General features: G+C 36.0%; 2 protein-coding genes across 2 annotated transcripts; one reads left to right on the top strand and one right to left on the bottom strand.

Annotated features, from left to right (window-relative positions):
• Positions 1-316: 316 nt before the first annotated feature.
• LOC100374772 (transcription and mRNA export factor ENY2) lies at positions 317-5,096 on the bottom strand. The gene is made up of 5 exons (XM_002734668.4): positions 4,983-5,096; positions 3,359-3,439; positions 3,119-3,189; positions 2,086-2,160; positions 317-1,490 (listed from the first exon to the last, which is right to left on the bottom strand). The coding sequence occupies exons 1-5, from the start codon at positions 4,988-4,990 to the stop codon at positions 1,414-1,416; spliced, it is 312 nt and encodes a 103-aa protein (XP_002734714.1). The 5' UTR covers positions 4,991-5,096; the 3' UTR covers positions 317-1,413.
• Positions 5,097-5,203: 107 nt separating this feature from the next.
• Positions 5,204-23,658, top strand: LOC100368440 (beta-catenin-like protein 1). The gene is made up of 12 exons (XM_085500165.1): positions 5,204-5,287; positions 7,378-7,560; positions 8,478-8,584; positions 13,752-13,989; positions 14,439-14,532; positions 15,233-15,397; positions 15,517-15,575; positions 16,094-16,242; positions 16,672-16,850; positions 19,443-19,621; positions 20,811-21,021; positions 21,680-23,658. Exons 1-12 carry the CDS (start codon positions 5,258-5,260, stop codon positions 21,766-21,768), a joined length of 1,683 nt encoding a protein of 560 aa, XP_085356291.1. The 5' UTR covers positions 5,204-5,257; the 3' UTR covers positions 21,769-23,658.
• The last annotated feature ends 4,103 nt before the right edge of the window (positions 23,659-27,761 follow it).

The following is a 27,761-nucleotide window of genomic DNA, read 5'->3' on the forward strand; positions in this document are numbered from 1 at the left end:
AGGACTAGATTTCTACCAAACTATACGACCAAAAGAGATGATTTAAAATTTAATAAACATTTCACATCCTAGCACCAAGTTATATATAGCAGGTAATAATCATAGTCACTGATCATAGAAACAAAATCTAAGCAACATGTCCACGACTCTAAAAACCATATTTTAATAGAAGGCCAATCAATTAATCGCCATGTTGAATGTGGCCACCAGCAGTACGTTATCAGACTCATAAATTGCTGGGCGTGTGTGGGTGTGTGTATTCATGGCCACAGTAAATTTATAAAGAAATGGATTCAACCACAAAAAAAATGACAAATTTGAAATTCGGTAATATTTTATTTTATCAAAATAGTTTTCATTCACATACAACATAACACTACAGTAAAATATAGAAAAAAAATACACAACTACTAAAAAATACAACCACAAAATTATTGTACAAATACAGTAAGTAAATGTTTCACTCTGGGTCCAAAAAAAAAGGTCTTTCAGCACCCCCCAGGAATTGAGAAAATAGCAAAGCAAATAGTAGCCAGCATAAATGGTGACAAGAACAATGATTTACAGGGAATATTTTATTTTTAATGTAATGAGATTGTCACCTGAAAGTAAAAAACCTCCAGCCTAATATTATACGACATATTATATTTTTTCATGGCTAAAAAAAGCCATTGTCACATTAATGAATACTTTTTTTTTAGTAATTATCTGGTGAAACTGAAACCATACATCTACAAATGTAATGTTTGCATTATAAGTACTGTACATAAAACTGTTCAGCAATTGGCTATTTTATGTCACATGAGTTGGTCAGGTGACTGGCGCTGACCAATGATTGAAAAGATTGGTATTCAAAAATTTGTTTTAAACGTGTTACAAATTAAAATAAATATTAAACTTGGATTTGCTTCTTATGAAAAAAAAAAGGATTCAGTGATTTTGATTAATAAATTGTCTCTGCTTTGAGTAATTGCAGTTACAACAACCAGTTCACCACCGTGCTTTAAATATATGGAATAGCCCTCAAACTTTTATCATTGAATGACTATTCCATTTTACAGGGAAATGGGGGTGAAATTGGTAGGGTGACCACAATACGCATGGCAAGGGACAGGGAAAATTTAAATGGTTAGATGGCCAATGATAAAAACTCAAAATGAGAATTTAGGGAGGGGAACACAAAAAGTTAAAGAAGCAAATACTTCTCATGTCGAATATCCATCATTACGCGTTACCTACAGTAAATGGAACAAGACTTAACTTGGCATAAAATAACTAAAATAGTCCTCTAAATATTTAATTTGACATCACAGCAACATTACAGGGCTGTGTAAAATACATACTGCCGACTAGAAGTTTGGATATTCTTGATCCCTGAATAAGTGAAGCGTCTCAGACAAAGTAAATTTTTCCTTAAATGTTGCTCTGCTGGGCAAGAAAGGTCCTGATTCGCTGGAGGAGTTCTTTTTTTACAGAGTCTGGTACAAGAGCTGAAGGAGGAAAAAACATTCCATTATTAACTGATAGCTGCATAGGCAATAAAAAAAAAATTATGAATCTTCTTTGGATCTAGTTTTTAATATACACTTTGTGCACATCACAATTTCTTGCATCTCGGGTCGCTGGGAGTGAACGAAACAAAGTGAATTCATTTTGTGTTGGGACACTCGTCCACTACCCCCACCTGTTGATCTATGTCAGCTGGCTGAAATAGGAGTGACAACCAATACACAAACAAACTATCATGAAATTCTGGTTTTACTACACGTTTTTACTGCCAGAGATGGCCACAACCATTACTAAAAGATTCCATGAAACAGGATTTCCATTTTCAGCTTTCATGTAATAAATTGTATAATCACTACATGCATTCTTTATGAATGTTTTTTCTCTCATCAATTCTGTGAAACAGCGTTTTTCTAAAATCAATTACCTTGCTGTAATTGAGATTATTCTGGTGTTTCCGAAATTGATTCAAGTAGTATAGTAAATAACATAGTACATTGTATGACGTTCGACTTGATTCTAAAGTGCACGCTCAGTAGTTGAAATCAAACGTGAGAAACATAATAAAAACATTCTCACCTCTGCCTTTCGGAGTAATTTCTGCAACAAGGTCATCCACCGTGATATGCTCAAGTCCTTTCTGCCTCACAACCTCTGGAATTTTACACAAAATTCAAAACAAAGTATGAAAACAGTTTTTACTTTAATGCCCTCCAGCTTTCAATTATCACGAGTGAAGACCAAAGAAGAATAGGGCATTATAATCGGCAAATAGATTGAAAAATGTGGTTTAAACATCGCCCTGTTTTTATGCCAAGAAACACTATTGTTTGCGGTATGAAAGGGAACAATGTCTGACCTCATTACTGAGGTTGTTATATTCAGAAGGCAATGACAGCCATGGGCATGTAATAATCTATTATTGTGCACATATATTTTATTGAACAGTGCCCAAATTTGGTAGAAAACAGTTGAGATCACTCTCTAACTTCACATGAAAGGTGGCAATAAATGCAACACATTGTTGCACAGAAACAAGGCTTGGATTTCTTTTTTAAAACCCACATTTATAAAATGGCCTTAGCATATAAGAATAATATTATTGGGCATTAATGGCTCTGTGAAATTCAAGTTCTGTTAATACATGTCAACTCCAACAGCGAATTGTTTACATCTCTGGTTAGCTTCAAAAAAAGCACCAACATGGCTTTAAGCTAATACAGGTTTCAATTTCAGACTTCACTCTCAGACTTTTCATAATATATTTTGAGAAATATTTTTTTTCTATGAGATGTCTATTATCCAGAGAAGTGAAGTCGATCCCTATGCTGAAGTCTGCAGATCGCATGTCACTATTGCAGACTTTTGAAACTCCTTGCATTTTTAAAGACAGTTAAAAAAAAAGTATTCCAGACCTTGTAAATGTAAAACTAAGATATTTCTACAAAGCAATGCTGTAACAATGAAATCAATCTGACCACTAAGACTATCGTGAAAACAACCACCAAATTAGTGCATTTATTGAACATTACTGAGTACATGAAACCACATACCGGTACATTGTTTATCCAAAACAAATACAAAATTTCCAGATTGACAAAAATAAAATTACCTTTACAATAAGCTTTTAGTTGGTCCCTCCATCCACATTCAATAAGTTTTGTTCGAAGTAATTCTTTCAACCTATGAATAAAATAGTCATTTGACACAAATACAATTCTGTATGTAGCTCCTAGCTGTCAAAAAAAAAACTGATCTCTGTGCAAAAGTGAGTGTTCAAGCAAAGCAAGGATACAAAGTTAAATATAAAGAATGATTATGACATGGTTTCAGGGATAAGTATTCAACTTGCCTTTCTTTTTCCCCAGTTTCAACCAGTTTCTGATTGATTGTAGCCCTCATCTGGGCATCTCGAACTTTTCTATCTGGATAACTGAAACATAACACAAGAAGAATTGACAAAATAAGCACACATTAAGAAAATATTGATTTTTGTTTCAAGAGCACGCAATGACAGCATTCTCACTAGCCATGATTTGATCATAGTGCCCTGACAAGTATCAACACAATTATTGATGTTAAATCCAAACCATAAAATGACTTTCCAAGTAAAAGTTTAAAATGTGGGTACCATTGTTAAATATAGATGGTCCTAAAATAAATACTGGTGAGAGCAATTCTCTTATTGTCTGCATAATTAATACTGTAAAATGACTAATTTTCACTGGGTTTAAATTTCGCCGATTTACCATTTCAGGCATATTAAGTGGGTTTTAAATTCACTGTTTTATCATTTAGATAACGTGATCTATGCTAAATGTTACATATTCACTGGGTTTTAACTTAACGCATTTTCCAGTCAGCGAAATAAGCAAAATTAAAACCTGGTGAATAATTAATCCTTTTACAGTATATTAGCATGGTGTGATGCAAGCTGCCAGATGTAGAATCTGAAATTTAATGTTCACACAGAAAATTCTAATATGTACAAATCACTATTGCATTCTCAGCTTTACATAGTGTTCCAACATGACATAATCCTGCCTCAGGCAAGAACCTCAGAAATGTGCTTTTGATATTCTGTTGATGGAGTCTTTCAATCACCATTGAAACAATATTTATAATAAAGTCATCATGCAGTACAAAGTTTGTGTAACATGGCATAGTGTAGCAACTGAGACGCTTTAAAATACAGGTGATTGAGAAAAAAAAACGGTTTAGGAACTTGGATTTACTCAAACGCATTTCAATCAGATTGGTCCATAGTATTTTTTGATATTTCTGTACACATTATTTTCATGACACTACATATTCACCCATGTTGTGAAGTAAAGGGGGAACCACAGAAAACAATGTTATTTTAACTGTGTTAATGTTACACCACCATTCATCATAAAACAAGTCCCAGTCTAGTACAAGGGGTCAGGAAAAAAATCATAAATTTACCTAAAAAAAAATTATCACACACTGTAGTTGAAAAGAGTTCTCGGAAGGGAGTATATACAATTGAAATGAGGGGTACTGGAGGGGCAGGGTTAGGAGAGTTATTGTAACTAACAAATTTGAAACAATCAAATAAAATAGGTCTAAGTATACCTCTTCAAGGTCAAAATGAATGGAAATCACAATCAAAATTCAATGTCAAAATAATCGAGAACTTTTAGAAGCTTTTATACCAAAAATAGCAATGAGCAAATACAGCACCATCAGTTACAATGATAAATGGTGTAACAAAAAAAAAATGTCCGTTTCAATGGTACAGTCCAAGTTTCCCGCGGCATATTTTTTGCGCTGAAAAAAAAGCTACACTTTAAAGGTCGAATTTCCCTGTCAAACTGAACTGTTTAAATGACACATCATGAACTGAGAATGTACTACTAGGTCAGCGGAAATCTACAAGCACTACCAACGCAAACTGTCAGACAAAACGCGAGCGTACGAAATGAACACACATGACAACAAACAACAATACTCACTCCGCCATTTCGTCTCCAAAATGAAATGTTGTGTATGTTGCCGACCGTGTTATAGCGCCCTCAATGCATCTGAAATATGACAGGTTTGTTCAGTATTGAAGCGCGTTATTCTTTTGATGACTTATTGGACTAATTTCATATTTTAGTTTCTAATTAATACCAGCATATACATATGAAAAACAAAAAGCATTTATTAAACAGGAAAAAAACACATCACTGTCACAGTACAACGGAAGTGGTGAGATGCGAAACACAAACAAACTAACCCTTTCAAAATGGACGTTGTTGAGCTTTTGGCGTTTCAGGTAAGAAAGTAATTAAAAGTAGTGAGAAATGATTGAATTTTTAACTAATTAAATTCCAACATTTGAAGGTGTATATTTACTACAAACTGGTGAAATATGACTGTAAAATAACCTTGCGATATGGTGGTTGCATCATTGGAACGCTCACTAGCACATTGTCATTTGGAATGATCATTTGTATTACAATGCAACAGCATGTATGTTTATATTGCTGGCGGTGATTCACGGTAATCATAGATGGTTTTTAACTTTCCAATTTGTTCAGGGTCTCCCATCTCAAAGTTCTAAGCATAGATCGTCTATTGTATTGACACTGGCGTAATGTAAACACCCTAGTTGAATACATTGACCTAGCTGTGGATTCATAGCCCTATGTTGCCGACAGCATTATTTACGTGACTGACTCTGGCCGGCCCATAGGGCTATGGAGCCTTGTGCGACTGAATACCGGTTAAAATCCACATGCCAAACAATGACCAGAACCTATTTGCGCTGTGAAATGATAATGGTGGTCATAAAAAATTGACACAGAGTCAAAAACTGTACACCGAGTCCCAGAAAAATAACAAGACGAAAGACGCCATTTTGTATTCCAGAGTTTATAGCAAATTACGCGAGACCTATAATTTTGTACCACGTGACCGAAATCAGTAGATAAATTGCGTTTATGCAACTAGTTTCTATTATTAAACAAAAATCATACAATTATAAATACTGTATGTGATTGCTTTCTTGGAACAATTAGAATAACGGGAAGAGTGAGTTTTATTCTTCCACCACTGTATCATATGACGGCCAAACGAGATTACATTTATTCTGCGCTAGGGAGTGTGGGATGTCAATGGCTGCCGTTTTCTCGTAATTTGCTTGGTTTCCGCGGTAATTGTTGCTTATTTATAAACACAAATTGCAAACAAAAGTTTGTATGTTATTCATCCAGCGATCAATTCACAATAAAGGTACGTCACACCATCGTAATCGAAAGCAAAAGCGATTTAATTTACGTATGCCAGATTTCTGTTTTTAAACGGTGATAGATCCCGTAGCTCTATGTTCGACATACAACAACAAAATTAAAAAAAAGACGTCCAAATGAAATTGTTAGGGCGAAATTCGATTGTAGGTTGCACCAAAGAGCTACGGAACCGCAGATAACATTGACCGTGAAGGTGGATATTCAGATGGGCCATTCCATTTTTTTTCCACACCCCTCTACAGATGGATATTAAGGTTATGACACCCTATGAATTCAAATCCACTATTCAGGTGTTGGATTTTTGTTAACTAACACACCCTCCTGGACGCATACGGATGGGTGTGCTAAAAAAAATAAATATATCAAAAATATTACACCTCTCTGAAATATTACCCCTCGGATTTATCTATCTTTAGGGGGGGTAAAAACTGGAATGACCCTCTCAAAGTACGCTGACCCGGTGTCGAGAATTTACGAAAAGGAACTACTGGTTCAAAAATTAGGAAAAAAACTAATAATATAAAAATACAAAACCACTTGCAAAATAATATGGCAGGAAAAATATTGATGTTCAATATTAAAAAATTTACATTGACAACAACATTCCCCCAGGATTCACCATGTGCAACATCTATACTCATTCCTTCTATAGTCCATATATCACTGACAAAATTTATTAAAAAAAGGGTTTCCTTAAAAGACAGCAACACCTCCTCCCAAATAAACTTTAAGTTTTTTTTTTAATTGTCTTTTGCTTATTACAAGTGTTATGTCTTGAATACTGTATTTTATAATAGTTTTTTTTTTTGCAATTATTGTTTGTATATTGTTGCAAGTTTTGTTAGTGAGTGCATGTTTTCTTTGTTATATAACCATTTTAATTTGTTTCGAGGATTTTAAGCATTCTTTGATAAATTGGTCTGAAAATGGACCAAATTTGTATTCAAACAATGTTTTAGAAGCTAGAAGCTAATTTGAACCAAAATCACATTGAAACCAGATATCCTAGCCTCGCATCATACCTATATAGCCATGGTTTACATTTTTTTTTTTATATATCACAAGGGCAGGAAACTGTTTTCTAACCAATGTCTATACTCTTATTTAACTGCAGCCTGATAAACCACACTTAAAACGAAAACGAGAAGAGAATGGCAAGGGAAATGAAGCGTTTCCCCAGAAATCACGACCGTCAGACCGGAGACTCAAGGCATCTAACTTTGATGCTCAACCCGAGACTGGGATAAGTGAAGAAGAAAAAGAACGAATTATGAAATTATTAGATGAGGAACCTGAGGTATGCATTTGCAGCACTTGAAATTAACAGTAGTCCAAAGCGAATGTTCTTAGAACTACTGTGATGGTACAATGCCAGAGGCATCTATTAGAGCATCTACACATATGAGAAATGATGAAATTTTGGTTCCAAATTGTTCAAAAAGAATGGGTGCGACTTCTATTAGGGATGCAGCTTCTAATACAGTTTTTATGGTACCATTTTTTCCAAAATAAGTAGCTAAACTGGACTACTAGGAATTTACAAAATAATCATCATAGTATGACTTTAAAGCTATGGGAGTAATGCAACATTTATTTTTTCATATATACTTTTTTTGCATGGCTCTATGTACTGTACTTTCTGAGTCTGATTGATTACCAGTACATTGATATTTTACCATAAGACTACATGTATCTGCTTTAAAACTGGTCACAGGAAATTCTGTTTAAGCGAGGTAGTTGTCATCTGCGCATGCGTCAGATGGTCATAGCGTGTCATTGTTTACAAGTGTCTACCCATGAGCCTTTGCGTTTTTAGTGCGTGTTATCATCACTTGGGACTCAATTCAAGCTTGTGCGCAGGTGACGACCTTTCCGCTTTAAGTTCAATCATTGATTGGAATGATAAGGATCAAAATTTTTGTTTTTCTTCCATACTGTAACATTTTTCTCTTTTAAGATTGATCTGTTATTAGCCATCAGATTTGTTTCTTTGTGCAGCCATTAGGTTCCTTTCTTCAGAATTTATATGGTTAATTTTCTACTTATGTTCAGCATGCTCCCAAAGAAAATTTCAAAGAGCAATGCATGACTGGATTTTTTTGTAGTGAAGACAATAATGAATGGTCGATGCATGACGAAATCATTTCAGGGGTTGATCAGCTCACAAACTTTTACATTCAACAATGTGGTAAGTTTTCTGCTTCTTTTATGTAGGCAGAAGTTTTAGATGAAACGTCGCTCCGAAGGTTGCTGTTGTCATTTGAAAAAAAAGTTTTACGCAATCAGGAAATGAGGATAAAGTATCCTGATCAACCTGAAAAGTGAGTACTTTGTGATCACTGATACTGTAAAATCTGTATTAGAAACCGCAGCTTTTATTAAAATGGTACAATGCAACAGAGGGAATGCGGCTTCTATTAGAGCATCTACACATATGAGGAATGATGAATTTTTGGTTCTCAATTATTCAAAAAGAATGGGTGTGACTTCTATTAGGAATGCGGCTTCTAATACAGATTTTACAGTAATTGATGTTTGGGGGGGTGGCAAAATCATCATGAGAATCATTTCCTATGACTTACAGTTAACATTACATATACTAAACTAACGGTTCTTAGGCCTTGTTGCATGACTTCACATCTGCCCTTTACTTTTAGCTTCCAGTTCAAACGTTTGAACAGTTTTCTCTGATTTTGGACTCCCGTGTGCGAAGCACAAAAGGGAGTCTTTGCAGTTACCCTGTCTGTATGTCTGTATGTATGTCTGTATGTATGTATGTATGTATGTATGTCACTTTTTTTGTTCCACCGTTATCTCAAGAACCACTAATCAAATTTTCGTGAAACTTGGTACATAGATGCTCTGGGATGATGCGCAGAGTTGATTAGGTTTTGGTAAAAATCTATGAATATTAATTACCTAATTTGCATGATAATTAGCTGATTTTTAGCTGTTCCAAGACTGTTCCACTGATATCTGAAGAACCACTCATTGGATTTTGATGAAACTTGGCACATGGATGCTCTGAACTAGTGCGCAGATTTGATTAGTTTTGGGTAAAAATCTATGAATATTAATTACCTAATTTAAATGATAATTAACTGATTTCAAGCTGTTCCATGACTGTTCCACTGATATTTGAAGAACCACTCATTGGATTTTGATGAATCTTGGCACATGGATGCTCTGAACGAATACGCAGATTTGATTAGTTTTGGGTAAAAATCTATGAATATTAATTACCTAATTTGCATGATAATTAACTGATTTTAAGCTGTTTTATGACTGTTTCACTGATTTTTGAAGAACCACTCATTGGATTTCAATGAAACTTGGCACATGGATGCTCTGAACTAATGCGCAGATTTGATTATTTTTGGGTAAAAATCTGTTAATATTATTAATTACCTAATTTACATAATGATTACAGTCAAACCTGTGTTAACGGCCACCTGGATATAGCGGCCACCTGCCTATAGCGGTCACAACCGAACAGTCCCTACGAATTTTACATGTAAAGTACCCTGTTTACAGCGGCCACCTGCCTAACGCTGCCAACGGCCACGCTTCAGCGGCCGCAGTGATCAGTTGAACTGCATATAACGGACATAGTTACCGGATGTCTTGCGGACTACTGCCTTCCACCTCAGACAACGATTAAGCTCACAAAGGACAAAGTTAGCACGTTTTCACACCTTTCATTCAACCGATGGCTTCGGCAATTATGTTTTATTCTTGTTTATAATTCAGTTTACCACGGCAAGCACGCAGTACCGATGGCTATGGAACGCCAAAAACATAATTACGAATTTGAAAGTGTCTTGATAAAAAAACATGCTGTCATTAATGTTTTGTTGAAATATGTATACATTGGAATAACTTACAATTTTGTTCAATTAATGAATCGAGCAATCACAACGATGACGACCCGCAAAAGTTGTGTGAGTCGCCGGGACACAGTCACGGTCCCTATGCATGTGGCTGGGGTGAATCGGAATGCCGACGGTAAATCCCCGATCGAATTGATTACCAACAAAAAAAACATAACAGCTCACTTGTTATTTAGTATCGATATTTATTCACTTTGAACTCCTATAAATACCGATAAATACGCATGTAACTGGAACTGATAGCAAAAAGTAAAAAAATCAACACAACGGCCATGCCTGTTTATCCATCCAAATAAATTATGCTAATTAGCCTTGCGCATGTGCGTTCTTGTTCTTCCGGGGTTATGATAACTCGGGTCAAAAAGTAGAGTCGTTTCCGTTAGCCCTGCGTCAGTGTGTATCCACAGGGGCTTGTCGACTGAGCGCGAAAGCCCCTTGGCGAGAACGAAGTTCGAGAAGGGAGGACACTCCACCACCAGAGTGACGTCATAGCTTTACAATTATTCAAATTTAAACAGTAATCAATCATTTACCTTAGAAAAAACAACAAAAAAACTGAATACAGTTAAGTGCTAATCTATTCAAACCACCATCACGATCAAATTCGGCAAATTAGCGACAAAATACACGTTTTCCCGAGTCTGAATGACTACCGCTGTACGTCAGTCATTGTTGGGTTGTTTCTAATTGGTTAATAAAGTGGGTGTGTGAAAGACCCCTTAACTCACTGTTGATTTTAAACAACATGGCAACTGTAGAGGAAAACATTGTGACCGCAGTAAATGAGGGCCACAACCTTCTTATTTTAGGCCAAGCAGGCACGGGCAAAACTAAATTGATAACAAGAATAAAGGTGTCAATTCTACATAAAAATGTACCGTTTGCTCACCAAGAAACCAATGGAAACTTGCCAGAATTCACCGACTCCATAGTGCTGGCAGCCATAGTACACGGAATTTTGAAATAAGCGGTCTTAGACACGCCCACATTATTAGCCAATCAAGACCAAGCATGCATTTGAGATGGCTGCGGCCGGCAATTGACATACAGCGGTAGTCATTCAGACTCGGGAAAACGTGTATTTTGTCGCTAATTTGCCGAATTTGATCGTGATGGTGGTTTGAATAGATTAGCACTTAACTGTATTCAGTTTTTGTGTTGTTTTTTCTAAGGTAAATGATTGATTACTGTTTAAATTCGAATAATTGTAAAGCTATGACGTCACTCTGGTGGTAGAGTGTCCTCCCTTCTCGAACTTCGTTCTCGCCAAGGGGCTTTCGCGCTCAGTCGACAAGCCCCTGTGTGTGTATCGATCACTGCGAGGGAATGTGTGTGCAGTATCGTCTCGTTGTCTAAAACTAAATTCGTTCAACAATTTTTTTTCGGTCGCTACTGCCTCGGTACATGTAACAATAGATGCTTTTAACAATGATGTTAAATTGACCCCAGTTCGCCGGCCCATTATTACCTCCATGGCCGGCCAAAGCCGCCAGGCATATTTCACATGTTTCTATTGTTGCACCAGTACAATAACATGGAAGTCGCACATATTTCGATTGCGCAAAGTAATGTTTTGATTAGGGATCAACCATTTCGTAAGTGAGGTAGGTCGAGAAGATTTTTGAAAAAAAATGAACGAAATGTTAAGGGAATTGTGATTTGGGAGGAAACTTTCAAGTTGTCACGTACATGTAACTGGAAGGATACAATAGATAAGTGTTCTTTCCGTATATGTAACGTTGTAGGGATCAATAAAGCACTGCTAACTGTCCCTCTTCCTTCTCCTTGAAAGGATTTGCTATAGCCCAGAAACATTCCGATTTATTAGAACAGTTACCAGACACAATATATATTTAAAGAAACAAAGAAATTCAGAATAGCTAAGCAAAGCAAGCTGAGTGATTTCTTTAGTAGGAAATGAGACTCAAACTGCTGCTGAACATGAACTTTACTTTACAAATCTTCAAATAATTTTCATACTACTCATTATTGTGCAATGATCGATTTTAGTTTACATAATACAATTTAAAATCAACATTTTTATTTGTAATAAGGTGTTTGGATACTGTGTACAGTAGTGTAATAGTGTGTCAAATGGGGTTGCGAGATCAGTTTTAATACATTCAGTGCCTAATTAATATTCATGAATAAATTAGTGAACCTGTACAGAAAGGCCACCTGTCTATAAAGGCCAAAATCTCAAAGTCCCTTGGGTGGCCGCTATAGACAGGTTTGACTGTAATCAATTTTTGGCTTTTCCACTGATATCTCAAGTACTAATCATAACATGTCAATAAAACTTGGGACATAGATGTCATATGACACTGCACAGACCTGATAGTTTTTAGGGTAATATCAGTACATATTAATTAATTTGCATAATTAATTAATTTTCAGCTTTTGATATTTCAAGTAGTAATGATCATGTTTCAATGAAACTTGGTACATAGTTACTTGAGGACTGTGCAGAGACCTAATTAGTTTTTGGATAAATATTTGTGCATATTAATCACCTTATTAGCATAATTAGTTAATTTTCAGCTTTTCACCTGATATCTCAAGTACTAATCATCACATTTCATTGAGACTTGTTACATAGATATTCTAGGACTGCAGAGACCTGATTAATTTTGGGATAAATAATTGTGCCTATTAATTACCTAATTTGCATAATTAGTTAATTTTTTGCTGTTCTATGGCTGTTGCACTGATGTCTAAAAGCCACTCATTGGATTTCAATGAAACTTTTAAAGAGTACCCATCACATTTCAATGAACCTAGGAGTATACACCATATTAGTTTTTGGTAAATAGTTATGCTTCTTAATCACCTAATTAATATAATTAATTAATACTGATATCTCAAGTATTGATCATCATATTTGAATAAAACTTGGTACAGAAGTGCTCTAGGACAATAGACAGCCTGATTAATTTTGGGTTAAAATCTGTTCATATTAATTCTCTAATTAGCATAATAATTAATATTATTTTGGTTCTAATCACATTTCAATGAAACTTTACATTGTGCAGACCTTATTAGTTTTACACTTAAATCTGTTCATATTAGTTACCTAATTTGCATAATTAGTTTTCTGCGTTTCCATCAACATCTCAAGTTCAAGTAATTTTGAATTATTTTTGAATGTGTCTCCAATACTCTCAGCACACGGGAGTTCTTTCTAAGCTTTCTTTGATCTTGTATAATTCCGATCTTGAAATGATTGTTGTGATTGCTGTAAATATTTGGCGCTCAGTGTTTTTCCTAGAATAATAACACACTAATTTGCATAACAATACATAACAATATAATATGTTAAACACCTATTGTATTTATTATTATGCTAAATTTTGGTTGTCCAAAGTTGAGTTGGGGACCACTGCTCTATAATGCCCTGGGGAGAACTCTGGCGCAGTCCTTTTAATTTCATATGATTTGGGTTTTTTTTTGTTCTAACTCAGTTTGTTATACTATTTTTCTTGAGGCTGGTTGCTTGTATAAAAACGTCCACTGTAAATTCAAATGTGAAGGAATGGGATTGAACACATGAACACTTTATAAAAAGCTATTGCTGAAAGCTGAATGTTCATTGTTACAGATTTATGGAGTCTGAGATTCTATTAAACGATGCAGTACAAGAAATGCATGTAATAGCCACTGTGCCTGAACTTTATCACAACGTGGTGGACTTGAACGTAGTGCAGTCATTATTAGGATTATTGACTCATGAAAATACAGATATATCAGTAGCTGTGGTGGATCTGTTGCAGGAGATGACTGACGTGGATACGTTAAATGAAAGCTACGAGGGAGCGACAGTTCTCATCGATGCATTGGTGCGTAAATCTTTATATGTTGACTCAGGGACATATGAAGCATCAAAGAATCCAGAAACTCTTATTATAGATTTATTGTTTATTCCACCATGACCATTTTGTTCTACCCTACTTGACATATTGATACGATTATGTCATCAGATATGTAACGCCATTTCAAAAATATGGTGATAAAATAAGCTACCGGTAGTCCAAAAATGTCACACCCTTCTCGTAATTTTTTTTAATTGCACATGTCAACTTTCATCACATGAATAATTCCGTAAATTTTGTTGATTTTTAATAAATAAAAAGTATATCAGTGCGCATTTAGATTATGGTGACTGACAAAACAATTTGTTATAAACATTCAAATATGGCATAAAAATAACACACCTGGACCAGAAGGTTCCTGGCATGTAAGTACAATTGCTACTTCTAGTAAAGATGCATGTACGTGTCTATTGCAGCTGGATCATCAAGTGGTTGCTACACTGGTACAGAACATGGAAAGACTTGATGAAGGTGTGAAGGAGGAAAGTGATGGAGTGCATAATACGCTGGGTGAGTACTGCAAGACTGGGTCTGGATGAACGGAAGTTTGAAGATCAGCTTAGAATATTGACATGCGATATTGATAACTGACTTCTAAACATTGTATCCATGCCAAATAGTGCTCTCGTGTGAATCTCTAGAATTTAGCATATCATCACATGACCATAGTGCATATCATTCACAGTAGTGACGTTCAGTGTGAATTATCGCTAACTAATAGTTCACACGTAACATGGCAATATACCGGTACCGTAACCGTTAAATGTCATCACCACGAAGTCTGTTGGTATGTTGTGAAATCCAAATCATGTGACCGTACTGTTTTTATCACTGCAGTATGATGAAGTTAATTTAAAAAAAAAAAATCACTGAGTAGAGTAATATTTCTGCTGATTTTGAAAACCATTGGTGACTGTACCCGAAGATGCGTTCCCCGACCCACTTAGACATCATACTTACTGGGGGTAATTAGCATATGATTCATAAGATTTCTTGTAGGATTTTTAGGATTTTTCTGTCATTTTGATAGTTAGAGTTGGTCATGTGATAAAAGATTGTCCCCTGATATCTCTCATTCATAGAGCTAGTTGACACTTGTGGTGTCATAGACTGTATTATCCACTCACTTTCAGTTCATGGACAAACAAGTGATATCAGGTGATAATCTCATAGGTATTTTATTAATTTGGCATGACTTTTCTTGTTTTAGGAGTTGTAGAAAATATATTAGAATTCCGTTCCGAGGTGTCGTTTGAAGCGGCTAAGCAAGGACTGATGGCGTGGCTGTTAAAAAGAATCAAAGCTAAAATGATGTTTGATGCCAATAAACTTTATTGTAGTGAAATATTTGCCATTTTACTACAGAATCAGGATGGTAGGTTTTCTTTTTATTATTATATTCAATAAAAAACGTCAAGGCTTGATGTCTTCTGTATCTTAACAAAGGTTTTTATATCTCATTTGGTTTTCTTTACCTTATGTTTGTTTTGCCAGATACCAGAGAACTCCTTGGAGAACTTGATGGCATAGATACATTACTTCAACAGTTAGCTGTAAGTTTTCTGTTCATGTCTTTGGGAAATGCAATGTATACATGTATGTGTACTTGTACAGTTATTAAAAAAATAGTTACACCTCTGTCAGTTTCACAAATGAAGCATATACGATATTGAAGAATATCTGCCTAAAACTGCACATTCTTGATGATATACAAGTACCGTAGTTGTCCGAGTATAACCCCCCCCCCTCCAAATTTACAGCAATTTACAAGTCATTTATCCTATTATTACCTGTTGTTGTCAGAATCTTGTAAAGGTATCATAAACACACAATAAGTTAAAGTTACCTACTTATAACACAACGAGTTTGAGGCTAAACTGAAATCTTGGTGGTACGTTGTAGGTGTCAGCCACTTTGGGCTTTTTACAGAGTGTAGTCTATGTTACTATCATGTCTGAGGGACTTTTATTGAATATTGCATACTTCCTTGTTTGGCTTGCACCAAGACAATTTGCATAACAATGACAGTCTTCCTAATAAAGTTTCTCTTTCTGAAATGTTTTTTTTGCAGGCGTTCAAACGTCATGATCCGTCGTCAAACGAAGAATACGAAATGATGGAGAATCTTTTCAACTCACTCTGTTCAGCTTTGATGTTGACAGCCAATAGAGACAGGTTTTTAAAAGGTGAAGGGTTACAGCTCATGAACCTCATGCTCAGGTAAGGTATAAGCCCATGGTACATAGTTAGCGCTCTCTGGTGTCTGGATTATAACTTTTTTTATATATCCCAGATGCCCTTAGGTAATTCAGTTTGTCAGATAGCGCCCTCAGTGTTTGAATCCTAACTTTTTTCTATGTACTTCTGTAAAACGACTAATTTTCACTGGGTTTAAATTTTTCTGATTTAGCATTTCAAGCGTCTTCAGTGGGTTTTAAATTCACGGTTTTATCATTTAGATAATGTGTTCTATGCTTAATTTTACATATTCACTGGTTTTTAATTTAGCGCATTTTCAGCGAAATAAGCTCATGGGTAGATGCTTGTTTGTAAACAATAACATGCTATGGCTGTCTGACACACGCACAGGTGACGACTCCCTCGCTTTAATGATTCTAATAATACTCACATACTTTTGCTTTGCATCAGGGAGAAGAAATTATCCAGGAACAGTGCTCTAAAAGTGCTAGACCATGCCATGTCAGGTCCAGAAGGAGCGGAGAACTGTATGAAATTTGTTGATATTCTCGGACTGAGAACTATTTTCCCATTATTTATGAAAACTCCCAAACAACATAAAAAAGGACCATCAGAGGCAGAACATGAAGGTATTGTGTAGTTAGAGGGGAAGGACAGTTGTAGTATATTTTTAGCCTTTGCAGACGAAGTCTGCCGAAGGCTTATAGATTGGGTTCTGTCCGTCCGTTCGTCTGTCTTTTACCTCTTATAACTTTGATAAGCTCCGTCCAATTTTTTTCCAAGTTGGTGCAAATGTAATTCTCAATGCCATACATATGCACGCCGAGTATTTTTTTGTTTCCTTGTGTTTTTCTGTGATTTTCAACATTTTACTAGTACAAATTTGCCGGAAAAATCTGAGTTTTAACGACATCTCGCAAGAGAACTGATATATTGTATTGCGCATGCGCCAGTCTAACCACTGAGGAAATCGGCGTCGATTTCGTCTGAGGAGATTGTATTCCGGGACTGTATCTTTCTTTGCACAAGGCTTATATAGATTAAATTCTATCTCAAAGGTAAGAAACTGTGCTTATGGTATTTATTATGAACTTTGATTTATTCTTTTGTGTCCTGACTTTGGTGAGAAACTAGCGATCGCACAGTGTCACACTTTGCCAGAAAAACAGTCCTGCTATTAGTTCAAGAACTGGTTATGAAACGTGTAAATCGAAAGTTTATCTCGTCATTTAGGAGGCTTGGGAATAACGTTTGGCATATAAAATACTGGAATAATAAAAACGTAAAAGTTTAGAACACGTTGATCGTGATTCTGTTATGCACGATTGCTATTTCCGGTGTTCATTGGTTTCGTGATGACATATTAGACTAGAATTATCGAGAAAACACAAGTCAAGTTCGGCCAACCGTGACTGCTTAAAGCAATGATGAAATTGAAAAGTACTGTAATTCAATATCAATGAATCTATCATCACTTTTAAATTACCTTTGAAGTAAATATGATACCAGAGTGCGTTACTACACTTGTGACCGGGACCTCCATGCTCCATGCGGTGTTGAAGTTTATCGGTAAATCGAACCTCTGTCAACAGAGACACATTTTCCCAATCAGCTATTTATTTCGGTACTGAAGTCAGGGTGGCAATTTCAATGTTTAGCTACCATAATTTATCTCCATTATGAGCAGGAAAATAAATTACAAACCTCGATTGAGATGGATTTAACGGTGGCCATGTTTTTAAGGGATATGTAAAACAATAGGGGTAAAATTCACGTAATCCTCAATTATAATGATGTTGACTTAATAGTCATAATTTTTTTTTTTTAAACTCCGGATATTATTTTATATATTATTTTAATACAACTACAATATGTTAATTAGTATGCAAATTAATATGCAAATTAGCAGCCAATCTGAGATGATGCAATCCAGTTCAACAGAAATTTGACATACACTTAGGATACATGATCACTACCTCTGTTTATTAGTTTTTTATGCACTTCTATCTGCTTTTATATTAAATGTATTTTTTTGTTTTTTAATGACATTGAAAACACAAGTACTCAGGCTTTTGTAGAGTGGAAACAGACTGTTGAATTAGTTCATCCTAGACTTTAGTAGAACATGTTTAAAATAGTACAGTGTGAACTGCAATTTCTTTCTGGCTGGTATAAATTTATTAAGTAATATTTTTTCGTACTAAAAAGACTCAAATATCTTTTTTAATTAAATCTAACAGGCAATGGGAGCACATTTGCTACAACCTCTGCTTACTTTGGACTAAATGTTTTTGTTTTTTTCAGGTGCAGAGCCAGATTTTTTTCTCAGAAAGCAAAGCCACTGGAACTGCATGTATTACAAAAACATACCGGTACTATTCACTGCGTGTCTGACAATTGTATAAAGTTTCGCAGGTCCTCTTTTTTTTACTTTGAGAAGTTCTGTCAATCAAAACATAAATACGTGTTTCTCTGTACATAAAATTTCACACGATTTGTTAATATTAATGTATGATAATAAAAACTTGATAATATTTTTCTGGATTTTTGCACTTTATTTGTATCATTGTCGTATGAGAAGTAATCTTGTCCTTATTAGAGATATTGAAACTAATCCAGGGCCACAAACTAGTTTATCCAAACAGACGCAACACTGACTCTACATATTTGCAGATCTGATTTGTATACTTCCTTGTCATTTTACTGGTTGTACTGGTTTGGTGCTATCTGGTTTCCTTGCTGAGAATAATGCTGACCTGGATGGAGAGTGCTATAAACTTGAAAATGCCATAGAAATCACGTTTGCCAGTTTATGTCCATGCAACTTTAGAATGACAACTAGCAAAGGCAGTGTCATTCATGACTTGTTTAATGTTTAAAAACATGCAATGACTGTTTTTGTCTCAGTTTTGCTGGCTAGTACTCATGCTAAGTATTCAGAACAATATGTTTTCATGCCTTGTCTGAACATTCTGTAATTACAATTTTTTGAATACCAAAATTTAGTTTTCACAAATCAAATCCACATAATTGTTCCATTTTTTTTTAAAAATTATGATTGATACTATTGTAACCAATAAGAAATAATGTACACTTGGTCCAAGATGAATGAAATTCTAAATAAATGTCTTAAAATATACAAAAGGGAAAAAGTATTGTAAAAAGTATCTATTGTGAATACATGTATTGCAGTTAATTGCGATGTTTGTTTTCTTCATCAGAACATGCGGTATCTTGTATTGCATCTATAGTGAGAAATTGTACAGGAGCGCATAGACAAAGGCTTTTAGGAAAATTCACTGAAAATGACCACGCCAAAGTGGACAGACTCATGGAATTACATTTTAAGTATCTTGAGAAAGTCCAAAGCTGCGATGACCAGATTGAAAAAGAAAAACAGGTCAGTGTTGCCTTGGCTACTCTTGGTATTTTTTGTTCAGCGAGAGTTTGTTATTAAAGTCAGCAAGATGCGATTCCACTTTGCTGTTCATCATGATTGAAGCTGTTAAAGAAACACAGGACAAATCGTTTTCAAGGCCTGGACTTGAACTAACAATCGCATTCATAATAAAAGGTGAAGATGTGATAGATCTGGTATAGTGGATGGCATTTGTGTTTGATAGTGGTTAGCCATTCTGCGATAATTATGTATCTTTGTGAAACATTTCCTGGAATAATTAATATTTTTGTAAATAATTTCGGCATAAGTTTCATGATATCGTGTCATTTGCGGCGGTCCTGGATTTACATGATTCATTGTAACCAGCAACTGTAGTGTCTGTTGTGGTTAGCATGAATGAGTAAGCTCTGTTTTAACAATGAGCTTTTATCTTTGTTGTTAAAATATGAAATCTATCTTTCAACGCTGTCACTGTGTACCTTTCGCTTCTTTAGAAATATCCCTCTGTTCAGATTGTAGCAACTTTTTGTTCCATGTATTCAGTCTATACCGATTCTTCTGTCCCTACCAGTACAATCTCATAATCCATGTTGACAAATGAAAATTATTTCATGAAGTTCAAATACTTAACATTGAATGTTGTCTCCCCTAAATTTTGTTGTTAATATATTCATTATCTTCAAGAGAAATGAACATAAACTAAAAATTGCATAGATTGTGTATTTCATTGAAATATGTCTCACTTTGACTATAGACTTCACAACATACCAGTTAGTACATGTGCTTTTAATAGAGCGAATTTGATAGTGTATTTTGCCACAGAAACCATATTTCATGTTTAGAGCTAATATACACTTCTGTTCGACTATCTTCCTTCTATAATGGCGTTATGATGATTTAAAGCGAAAGGGTCGTCACCTGCGCACACGCGAGAATTGAGTCCCAAGCGATGATAACAACACATGCTGAGAATGCAAAGGCTCATGGGTAGACACTTGTTTGTAAACAATGACACGCTATGGCCATCTGACGCATGCGCAGGTGACGACTCCCCCCGCTTTAATGCCCTGTTCTTGCAACGACTAGGTCAAAGGTTTATAGTCCTTCCAAAGAGCAAACCTTAACCAAGATTCCTCTAAAGTCGCACCCTGTTAGTTAATGAATATATGCATTGTTCATTATTATACAGAAAATACGTCAGCGTGGTGAGGATGCCGACGATGACATGGAGGATGAGTTTTATCTGCGTCGTTTGGATGCAGGTTTATTTACGCTGCAACTAGTTGACTACACTATGATTGAAATCTGCCAAGCTGGTATACCGTCAATAAAACAACGTGTTCTACAAATACTGAATCTCAGAGGGGGATCTGTTACTGCCATTAGGAATGTTGTCAGAGGTAATGTCTTCTATTTTGCCATCACTTACTGTAAAATTCACCATGTTTTCACTTTCTTATCTCCACTGATAATCTTGATTTATGGTAACTGAAAATATTCAATTATTGTAAAAAACAAAATAGTGACTTGCTCTTGCATATCAAGGTATTCAATCTAAAGCACTGACTGAAATTATTTTGGCAGCGCCCTCTGTAGTAAAGAGTGGTTTTTACTTTGTTTTAGTTTATTTTGTATGTTTTGACCATGGCACAATTTGTAACCCAGCAAATATGCCCAAACATTCGGACTAACTTTTTTACAGTATTTTCAACTTTATGGTCTGTATTTCTCATTATGGATTTCTATTTTAAGCCTTTCTTGATGATTTTATTTGTTCCACCACCTTGGCCATGAGTTAAAATTTGTTCAAATCATCTTTCCATATTTTTTCATACTCGTAGCTGAGAGTTAACGCATTCAATAATTCTCCCCAGGAATCAATGGCTACACAGAATACAGTTGAAATTGGCACCCAATAACATTTGTACCAAATAAAAAATAAAAGGCATAGTAATTTTTAAAAAATGTGCTTGTGATGTAAATTTTGTCTGTTAGTTCCTCTCAGATGTTAAATTCCTCCTGAATACACTTTTTATGGTTGTTGTGTTATTTCTGCAGAGTATGCTGGTAATATTGGTGATGCCAAAAGTAAAGAGAGTGCCGAAGCTGAGAAGCAAAGACTTCTTGCATTGGTGGACAAGTTTTGAGTTCAGTGGTTCATATGCTGTGCTGCCCTCAGGTGTTCGTCTTCTGTGCTGCCCTCAGTGGTTCATCTACTGTTCTGCCCTCGGCGGTTCATTCGCTGTGCTGACCTCAATGGTTTGTCTACTGTTCTGCCCTCAGTGGTTCATTCGCTGTGCTGCCCTCAGTGGTTCATCCGCTGTGCTGCCCTCAGCGGTTCATCTGCTGTGCTGCCCTCAGCGGTTAATCTGCTGTGCTGCCCTCAATGGTTTGTCTACTGTTCTGCCCTCAGTGGTTCATTCGCTGTGCTGCCCTCAGTGGTTCATCCGCTGTGCTGCCCTCAGCAGTTCATCTGCTGTGCTGCCCTCAGCGGTTCATCTGCTGTGCTGCCCTCAGCGGTTAATCTGCTGTGCTGCCCTCAATGGTTCGTCTACTGTGCTGCCTTCAGCGGTTCATTCACTGTGCTGACCTCAATGGTTCGTCTACTGTTCTGCCCTCAGTGGTTCATTTGCTGTGCTGCCCTCAGTGGTTCATCCGCTGTGCTGCCCCTCAGCAGTTCATCCTCTGTGCTGCCCTCAGCGGTTCATCTGCCGTGCTGCCCTCAATGGTTCGTCTACTGTGCTGCCCTCAGCGGTTCATCTGCTGTGCTGCCCTCAGCGGTTAATCTGCTGTGCTGCCCTCAATGGTTCGTCTACTGTGCTGCCTTCAGCGGTTCATTCACTGTGCTGACCTCAATGGTTCGTCTACTGTTCTGCCCTCAGTGGTTCATTTGCTGTGCTGCCCTCAGTGGTTCATCCGCTGTGCTGCCCCTCAGCAGTTCATCCTCTGTGCTGCCCTCAGTGGTTCATTTGCTGTGCTGCCCTCAGTGGTTCATCCGCTGTGCTGCCCCTCAGCAGTTCATCCTCTGTGCTGCCTTCAGCGGTTCGTCTACTGTGCTGCCTTCAGCAGTTCATTCGCTGTGCTGCCTTCAGTAGTTCATCAACAAATTTTGGTTCTTATACGCCTATAGACCACTTTCCCGGAAGTCGAAGATACGGCGTTTTGCATGCGCGTGCATGTCGTTTTGGGGTGTAACGTAAACTTGCGCGCGTGATATTGTGTTTCTGGGTGTACCAATCGACGTAACAAATTTAAAATAAAATTTCCTTCTATCGACTATCAGCAAACTGACTTATTCGTATTTTCCGCCATGACAAAGCAGGAATATTTTTGCACCCCAGTTTTGCTACTTCCGGGAAAGTGGTCTATATTGGAGATGCACTTCTAATGAACACTTTTTTTTAGCTGGAATTAATTTTTGCTGAAAAGACTTTTTGGGTGTTTTGTATGGAATTTATTTTCACTGATTTTTTGACAATGTAAAATATAGGAAGAAAGGTATATTCGCTGGATTTTATTTTCACTGAATCATTCCTTCAGTGAAAACACCGAAAATTAATTCCAAGCGAAAATAAAGTATTTTACAATACTTACTTTATTTATCAAAATGCGTTATCCAAAAAAGTATAAACCCACTTTAAAATACTCAATGATGTCACCTAAATATTTTCCTTGTACGAACGAACCATCATTTCTGTTTTATTGGTTGCTATGTGTGTATATCATGATAAAGAATTCCTGACACATGGTCGTACCAATGAAACCAAAAATGTAGATTGAATGGTATAAATGTGACAGATGAACTCCTGGTATTTAATGCACTTTACCAATTCAAGGAACACAAGGTGATACGGAAGATACATGACTTTATATTTCCACAACTCTTATTTATTGTGTGCATAGATCTCTGAATTTTTGTACCTGAGCGCCATCAAGGGATGATGACCTCGGTAAGTTCATTGTAATCTGTTCTGTAACGACGATAATGCCTGCAATGGTCATGCTTCTTTGATAATAAAATTGACATTCCAAAACAACTGAGACATTGTACAGTTTTATTATTTCATGTAAAATACCGTATAATCATTTATTTTCACTATTTTAATGCTTTTAGCATATTCACTGTGTTTTAATATGACGAATTCGTCAAAGAAACAATGAGTTTTATTGTTATTTTACATGTTTATGTGGATTTAATTAAGCAGATTTTACTAATCAGCGAAAATAGCGAAATTAAAACCCAGTGAATAATTAATGCATTTACAGTAAGTTACTAAAATGTTTACAGTCTTTTATAAGACTGCTTGATTACCATGTTCATATTAATTAGCTAATTTGCATACTAAATGAATACTTCCCATATCTTAAACATTTGTTTTGAATGGCTTGAAACTTAGTGTATTCCTTGTGTTGTGACATGATACTTGTTTGGAATACCGATCTGTGCATTTCAAAGATTTTAACAGTTTGCTCAAATGGATTGAAACTACCGGTAAGTAAAATCTGTTTGTGTAGATAAATGATTGACAATAGTTTATAATAGTCTGCAGTTTATGAAGCTAATTTGGATATGGGGGGTAATTAAATTTACCTATCACCAGATGTTGTTCTGTGTCGCACGAGTACAAGAATAAAAAAAAACGATTCATAATAATAATGATGAACTTTCCTGGACCAGAACAAAATTTCATTAGGCGGGTGTCTTTCCCTTATGAGTTAAACTGCTCATTTAAGGTAGAGATGCAGTTTACCCGACAGGTATTTTAATTAGTTAATTAGGAAACCAAGATGACCTCCCTTGTCCACAAAACTGTATATTTTCGGAAAGATTATTGTATGAATTTTGAAATTTTTTAAGTATTTTTTTTTTATGGACACTAGTTTGAAATATGGACAAAAATGTGCTTTTTTGGTCAAAGGTGATTTTTAAATAAAAAATAGCTTCTAAACCAGGGTTCTGATTCCTGTCAAACTTGGTTTATGGGTGCATCTGTTTACTATGAAGACAGTGTCGTTTTGATAACTGTCTACCAGTTGTCTATTTTGCAGGGCAGCAGCTCAAATTTCACTACTTCAAGTTTATGCATAAATTAACACCCAGGCTAGTTGTCTGTGCAATTGTTGTAACACTGTTCAACCAAAAACAATGCCCCAACGGCGTTTTGAAGATAAACACATTGTCAATCATTTGTGAAAATTTCAAAACAAAAGGTCAAAGCGTCTAGGACCTATTTTTTTTTTTAAAGTTCTTGGATGTCACTAAAAAGAAGCTGAGATAATTGCTAATTTGCATAACCATTCACTCGGTAAGAAGTTTGCTAATGCTCATAATAAAAATGGCTGTTACAGTTTCAAATTTAAATGTATTATCGTTTTGTTAAAAGTTAAATATAGTGCATAATATTTATATTTTTTTTCACTATGTTTCTTTTTTATTATTTTTGTACAGCCTTGCTAAATCTTGCTAAGCATTCAAAAGTGAGAATGTTTGCACCGGTTATCTATTGAGTATGTCCCACTATTCAAAATTCTACAAAATGTTAACAGTCTAGAGCCAAGATTGTTTGGATTATAAAAAGCAAAAAATAAAAATTTCACTCCCAAGTGCCCACGAACCTGCATCTCTACCTTAATTTCCAAACTTAGCAATTAGTTGACACACACGAGTATTCTCAGTTCATGTCCGATTATGTAGGGATTTGGTCAGTCGAGTCAGCAGCTAGATGTAGTCTCGCTTTCACCGCCGTGGAGGGCGCACCTCACATGGTACATGACTTACTAAGTATCCGAAATGTTTTTTTTTTATACCAGCCAAATTATACAGTTGCCGCAAGTCATAGTTTGTATATTCCATTCGGCTATCTATTCATGTTTCTTTTATTTTTTTGTGTATTCAATCACGTTAACCCGATGTACATATTGAATACCACAACTTGAATAATTCTTCCTATCCTCGGGGGCGGACATCCGGGCATTTTCACCTCCTGGCAACCCGCGGCGGTGAAAACAAAGGCCCAAAACTCGCAGAAAACGGTACTTTGGGATGATTGTTGAGACTCCTCTGACCAGTGCAACAAGATTAGCCCTACGTGTGTAACATATATAAATTTGGTTGTTCGGGATTACTTCAAAGTTGAGTTTGTGTTGTTTTCTCGAATTTTCACCGGCTCGACCGGCGTTCCACAGCAGCGCGCACAAAGACCATAGAAATACATGGTACAGCGGATATATTGAAGATAATATTTGGTAATCGTAGTCCTAAATAACTATTAAAAATATCAGTCCGAGCAGCGTTTATTTATTTATGGTACAGCGGTGCGCGTCTTAGCTTCATTGGGGATAAGTTGCAGGGCGGTGGTCGTCGCGCAGCGCGTGTTCGAATTTCATGTGAATAAACAATGTATTTTACACGCGTTGTATACGTCGCTACGAGTCCCATATCAAACGGGACGCGCCGCGACAACCACCGCCCTTTAATTATTACGCGTGTACGATACTATAGTAAAAATCTTTATTGTGGCGCTAGTAATCTCGTCATCAAAGATTCAACAAATAGTTCGACAGCAGAGTCACCTGTTTTAATTAAAGAGTAAGAGAGAAATCAAATTTTTTACAGACTACGTTTACTCGGGACTCGCACGCCGATGTTGGTAACGATCCCCTGGCACCATCGAAACTGAAACCACAACACCAACTACGCAACGCATTGGTATTCATGAACAATGGATTAGAATAAGAAATTAAAACTGTTGTATATTAAAGACAGGGCAAAAAAAAAAAAAAAAAAAAAAAAACGAGCTTCATTATGTAAATGATGTCGAAGCCGGACAGTTGTAGTTGACTTAGTAAAACAGGTGCCGCAACAATGGAAGCGATAAATATTTACGTACCGAACTACAAAATACACAAAAATCGGAGCATGGGAAAACGGACAACGTAGTATCGATTTAGAAGTATAAGAAGTAATTTTGTAGTCTATAACATTGAGAATAATAAAGGCGAACAGTCATGATAGAATTCATGACGGAAACAATGAATATCCCGGCAACGCGAGTGATACAAATAAAGTTAGAAAGAATTCACAGAAATAAATACCAGAGTTCAGCGAAGACGAGACCCGACTAATCCACGTCCCATCGCTGTAAAATGTTACCACAAGATGGAGAATTTGTGAAGCAATCACCAAATTCACTCGATAAGTATGGAGATGAGAAAGAAGTTATACCCCCGTGATGAACAAAAGTCAGGAAAGACGGAAAACTGGCTCAAATCAAAGTGAATCGACAATTTATATACAGAGGTGAAATCAAGATTTTATGTCGCTAAATTTTAGTGAAGTTTGTAAAAAACGAAAGTATTTCATTAGATAAAGAAAAGCGAGTCAGATGTGTTCTTACAGGAACTACGTCGTACAGTATTGCACCGGGTCTGATGGCAACGACAGTGGACTGAGGAACAAACTTTTTTCGCATGGCTCTATACACAGCAGAGGTACAGTAATCTTATTTTCAAAACATTTAAACATTCAAGTGAAATGTGCCAAGTCTGATGAAAAGGGCTGTTACGCAATGTTAGGTGTAATTAATAAGAATCGTTCAATTGTATTTCTAAACATTCATGCGCCCTCTATTGGTGTATGCAGGCAGTTTTCTTTCAAAGCGTGTTGATACTTTTCATTGATAAATGTACCTAACACGGATAACATGATAATATAGGACGATTTTAATTGTTTCTTATCAGTCTTAGATCGGGATAGCAACAGAGGACGGTGACTTATTTGGTCAATAAAAACATACAATTCGTGAAATTAATAATATTATTTCTGAATTCGATTTTCAAAATATTTTCAGAGCAAAACACCACCAGCTGTCGAGATGCAATTCTACATCGATTATTTGCTCACGTTTTGTTCAACCATTTTCATGGTGACGTTATGAATATTGACGTCATACCAAGTATGGATTCTGTTCACCTAGCAATCACCTTACTCATCAATTTTTAATCAACAAAAACTCGGACCTTGATTTAGTATTTTTAATTTAAGTCTGTTACAAAACAAACAATATTGTGATAACTTGGAAACAAAGACTAAGATGTGTATTGATGATTATGGAAAACAAATGACGGGGTTGAGAGTAAT

This window comes from Saccoglossus kowalevskii, chromosome 6 (genome assembly GCF_978046115.1).
Source record: "Saccoglossus kowalevskii chromosome 6, keSacKowa6.1, whole genome shotgun sequence".
NCBI lineage: Eukaryota > Metazoa > Hemichordata > Enteropneusta > Harrimaniidae > Saccoglossus > Saccoglossus kowalevskii.

Coding starts and splice junctions, on each gene's coding strand:
- LOC100374772 (XM_002734668.4), bottom strand. Junction 3,190..3,358: donor GAAACTGGGGAAAAAGAAAG/GCAAGTTGAATA, acceptor TTTTATTCATAG/GTTGAAAGAATTACTTCGAA. Junction 1,491..2,085: donor AATTACTCCGAAAGGCAGAG/GTGAGAATGTTT, acceptor TTCCTCCTTCAG/CTCTTGTACCAGACTCTGTA.
- LOC100368440 (XM_085500165.1), top strand. CDS start 5,258: ATGGACGTTGTTGAGCTTTTGGCGTTTCAG. Junction 15,398..15,516: donor TTTACTACAGAATCAGGATG/GTAGGTTTTCTT, acceptor TTGTTTTGCCAG/ATACCAGAGAACTCCTTGGA. Junction 16,851..19,442: donor ATCAGAGGCAGAACATGAAG/GTATTGTGTAGT, acceptor TTTCTTCATCAG/AACATGCGGTATCTTGTATT.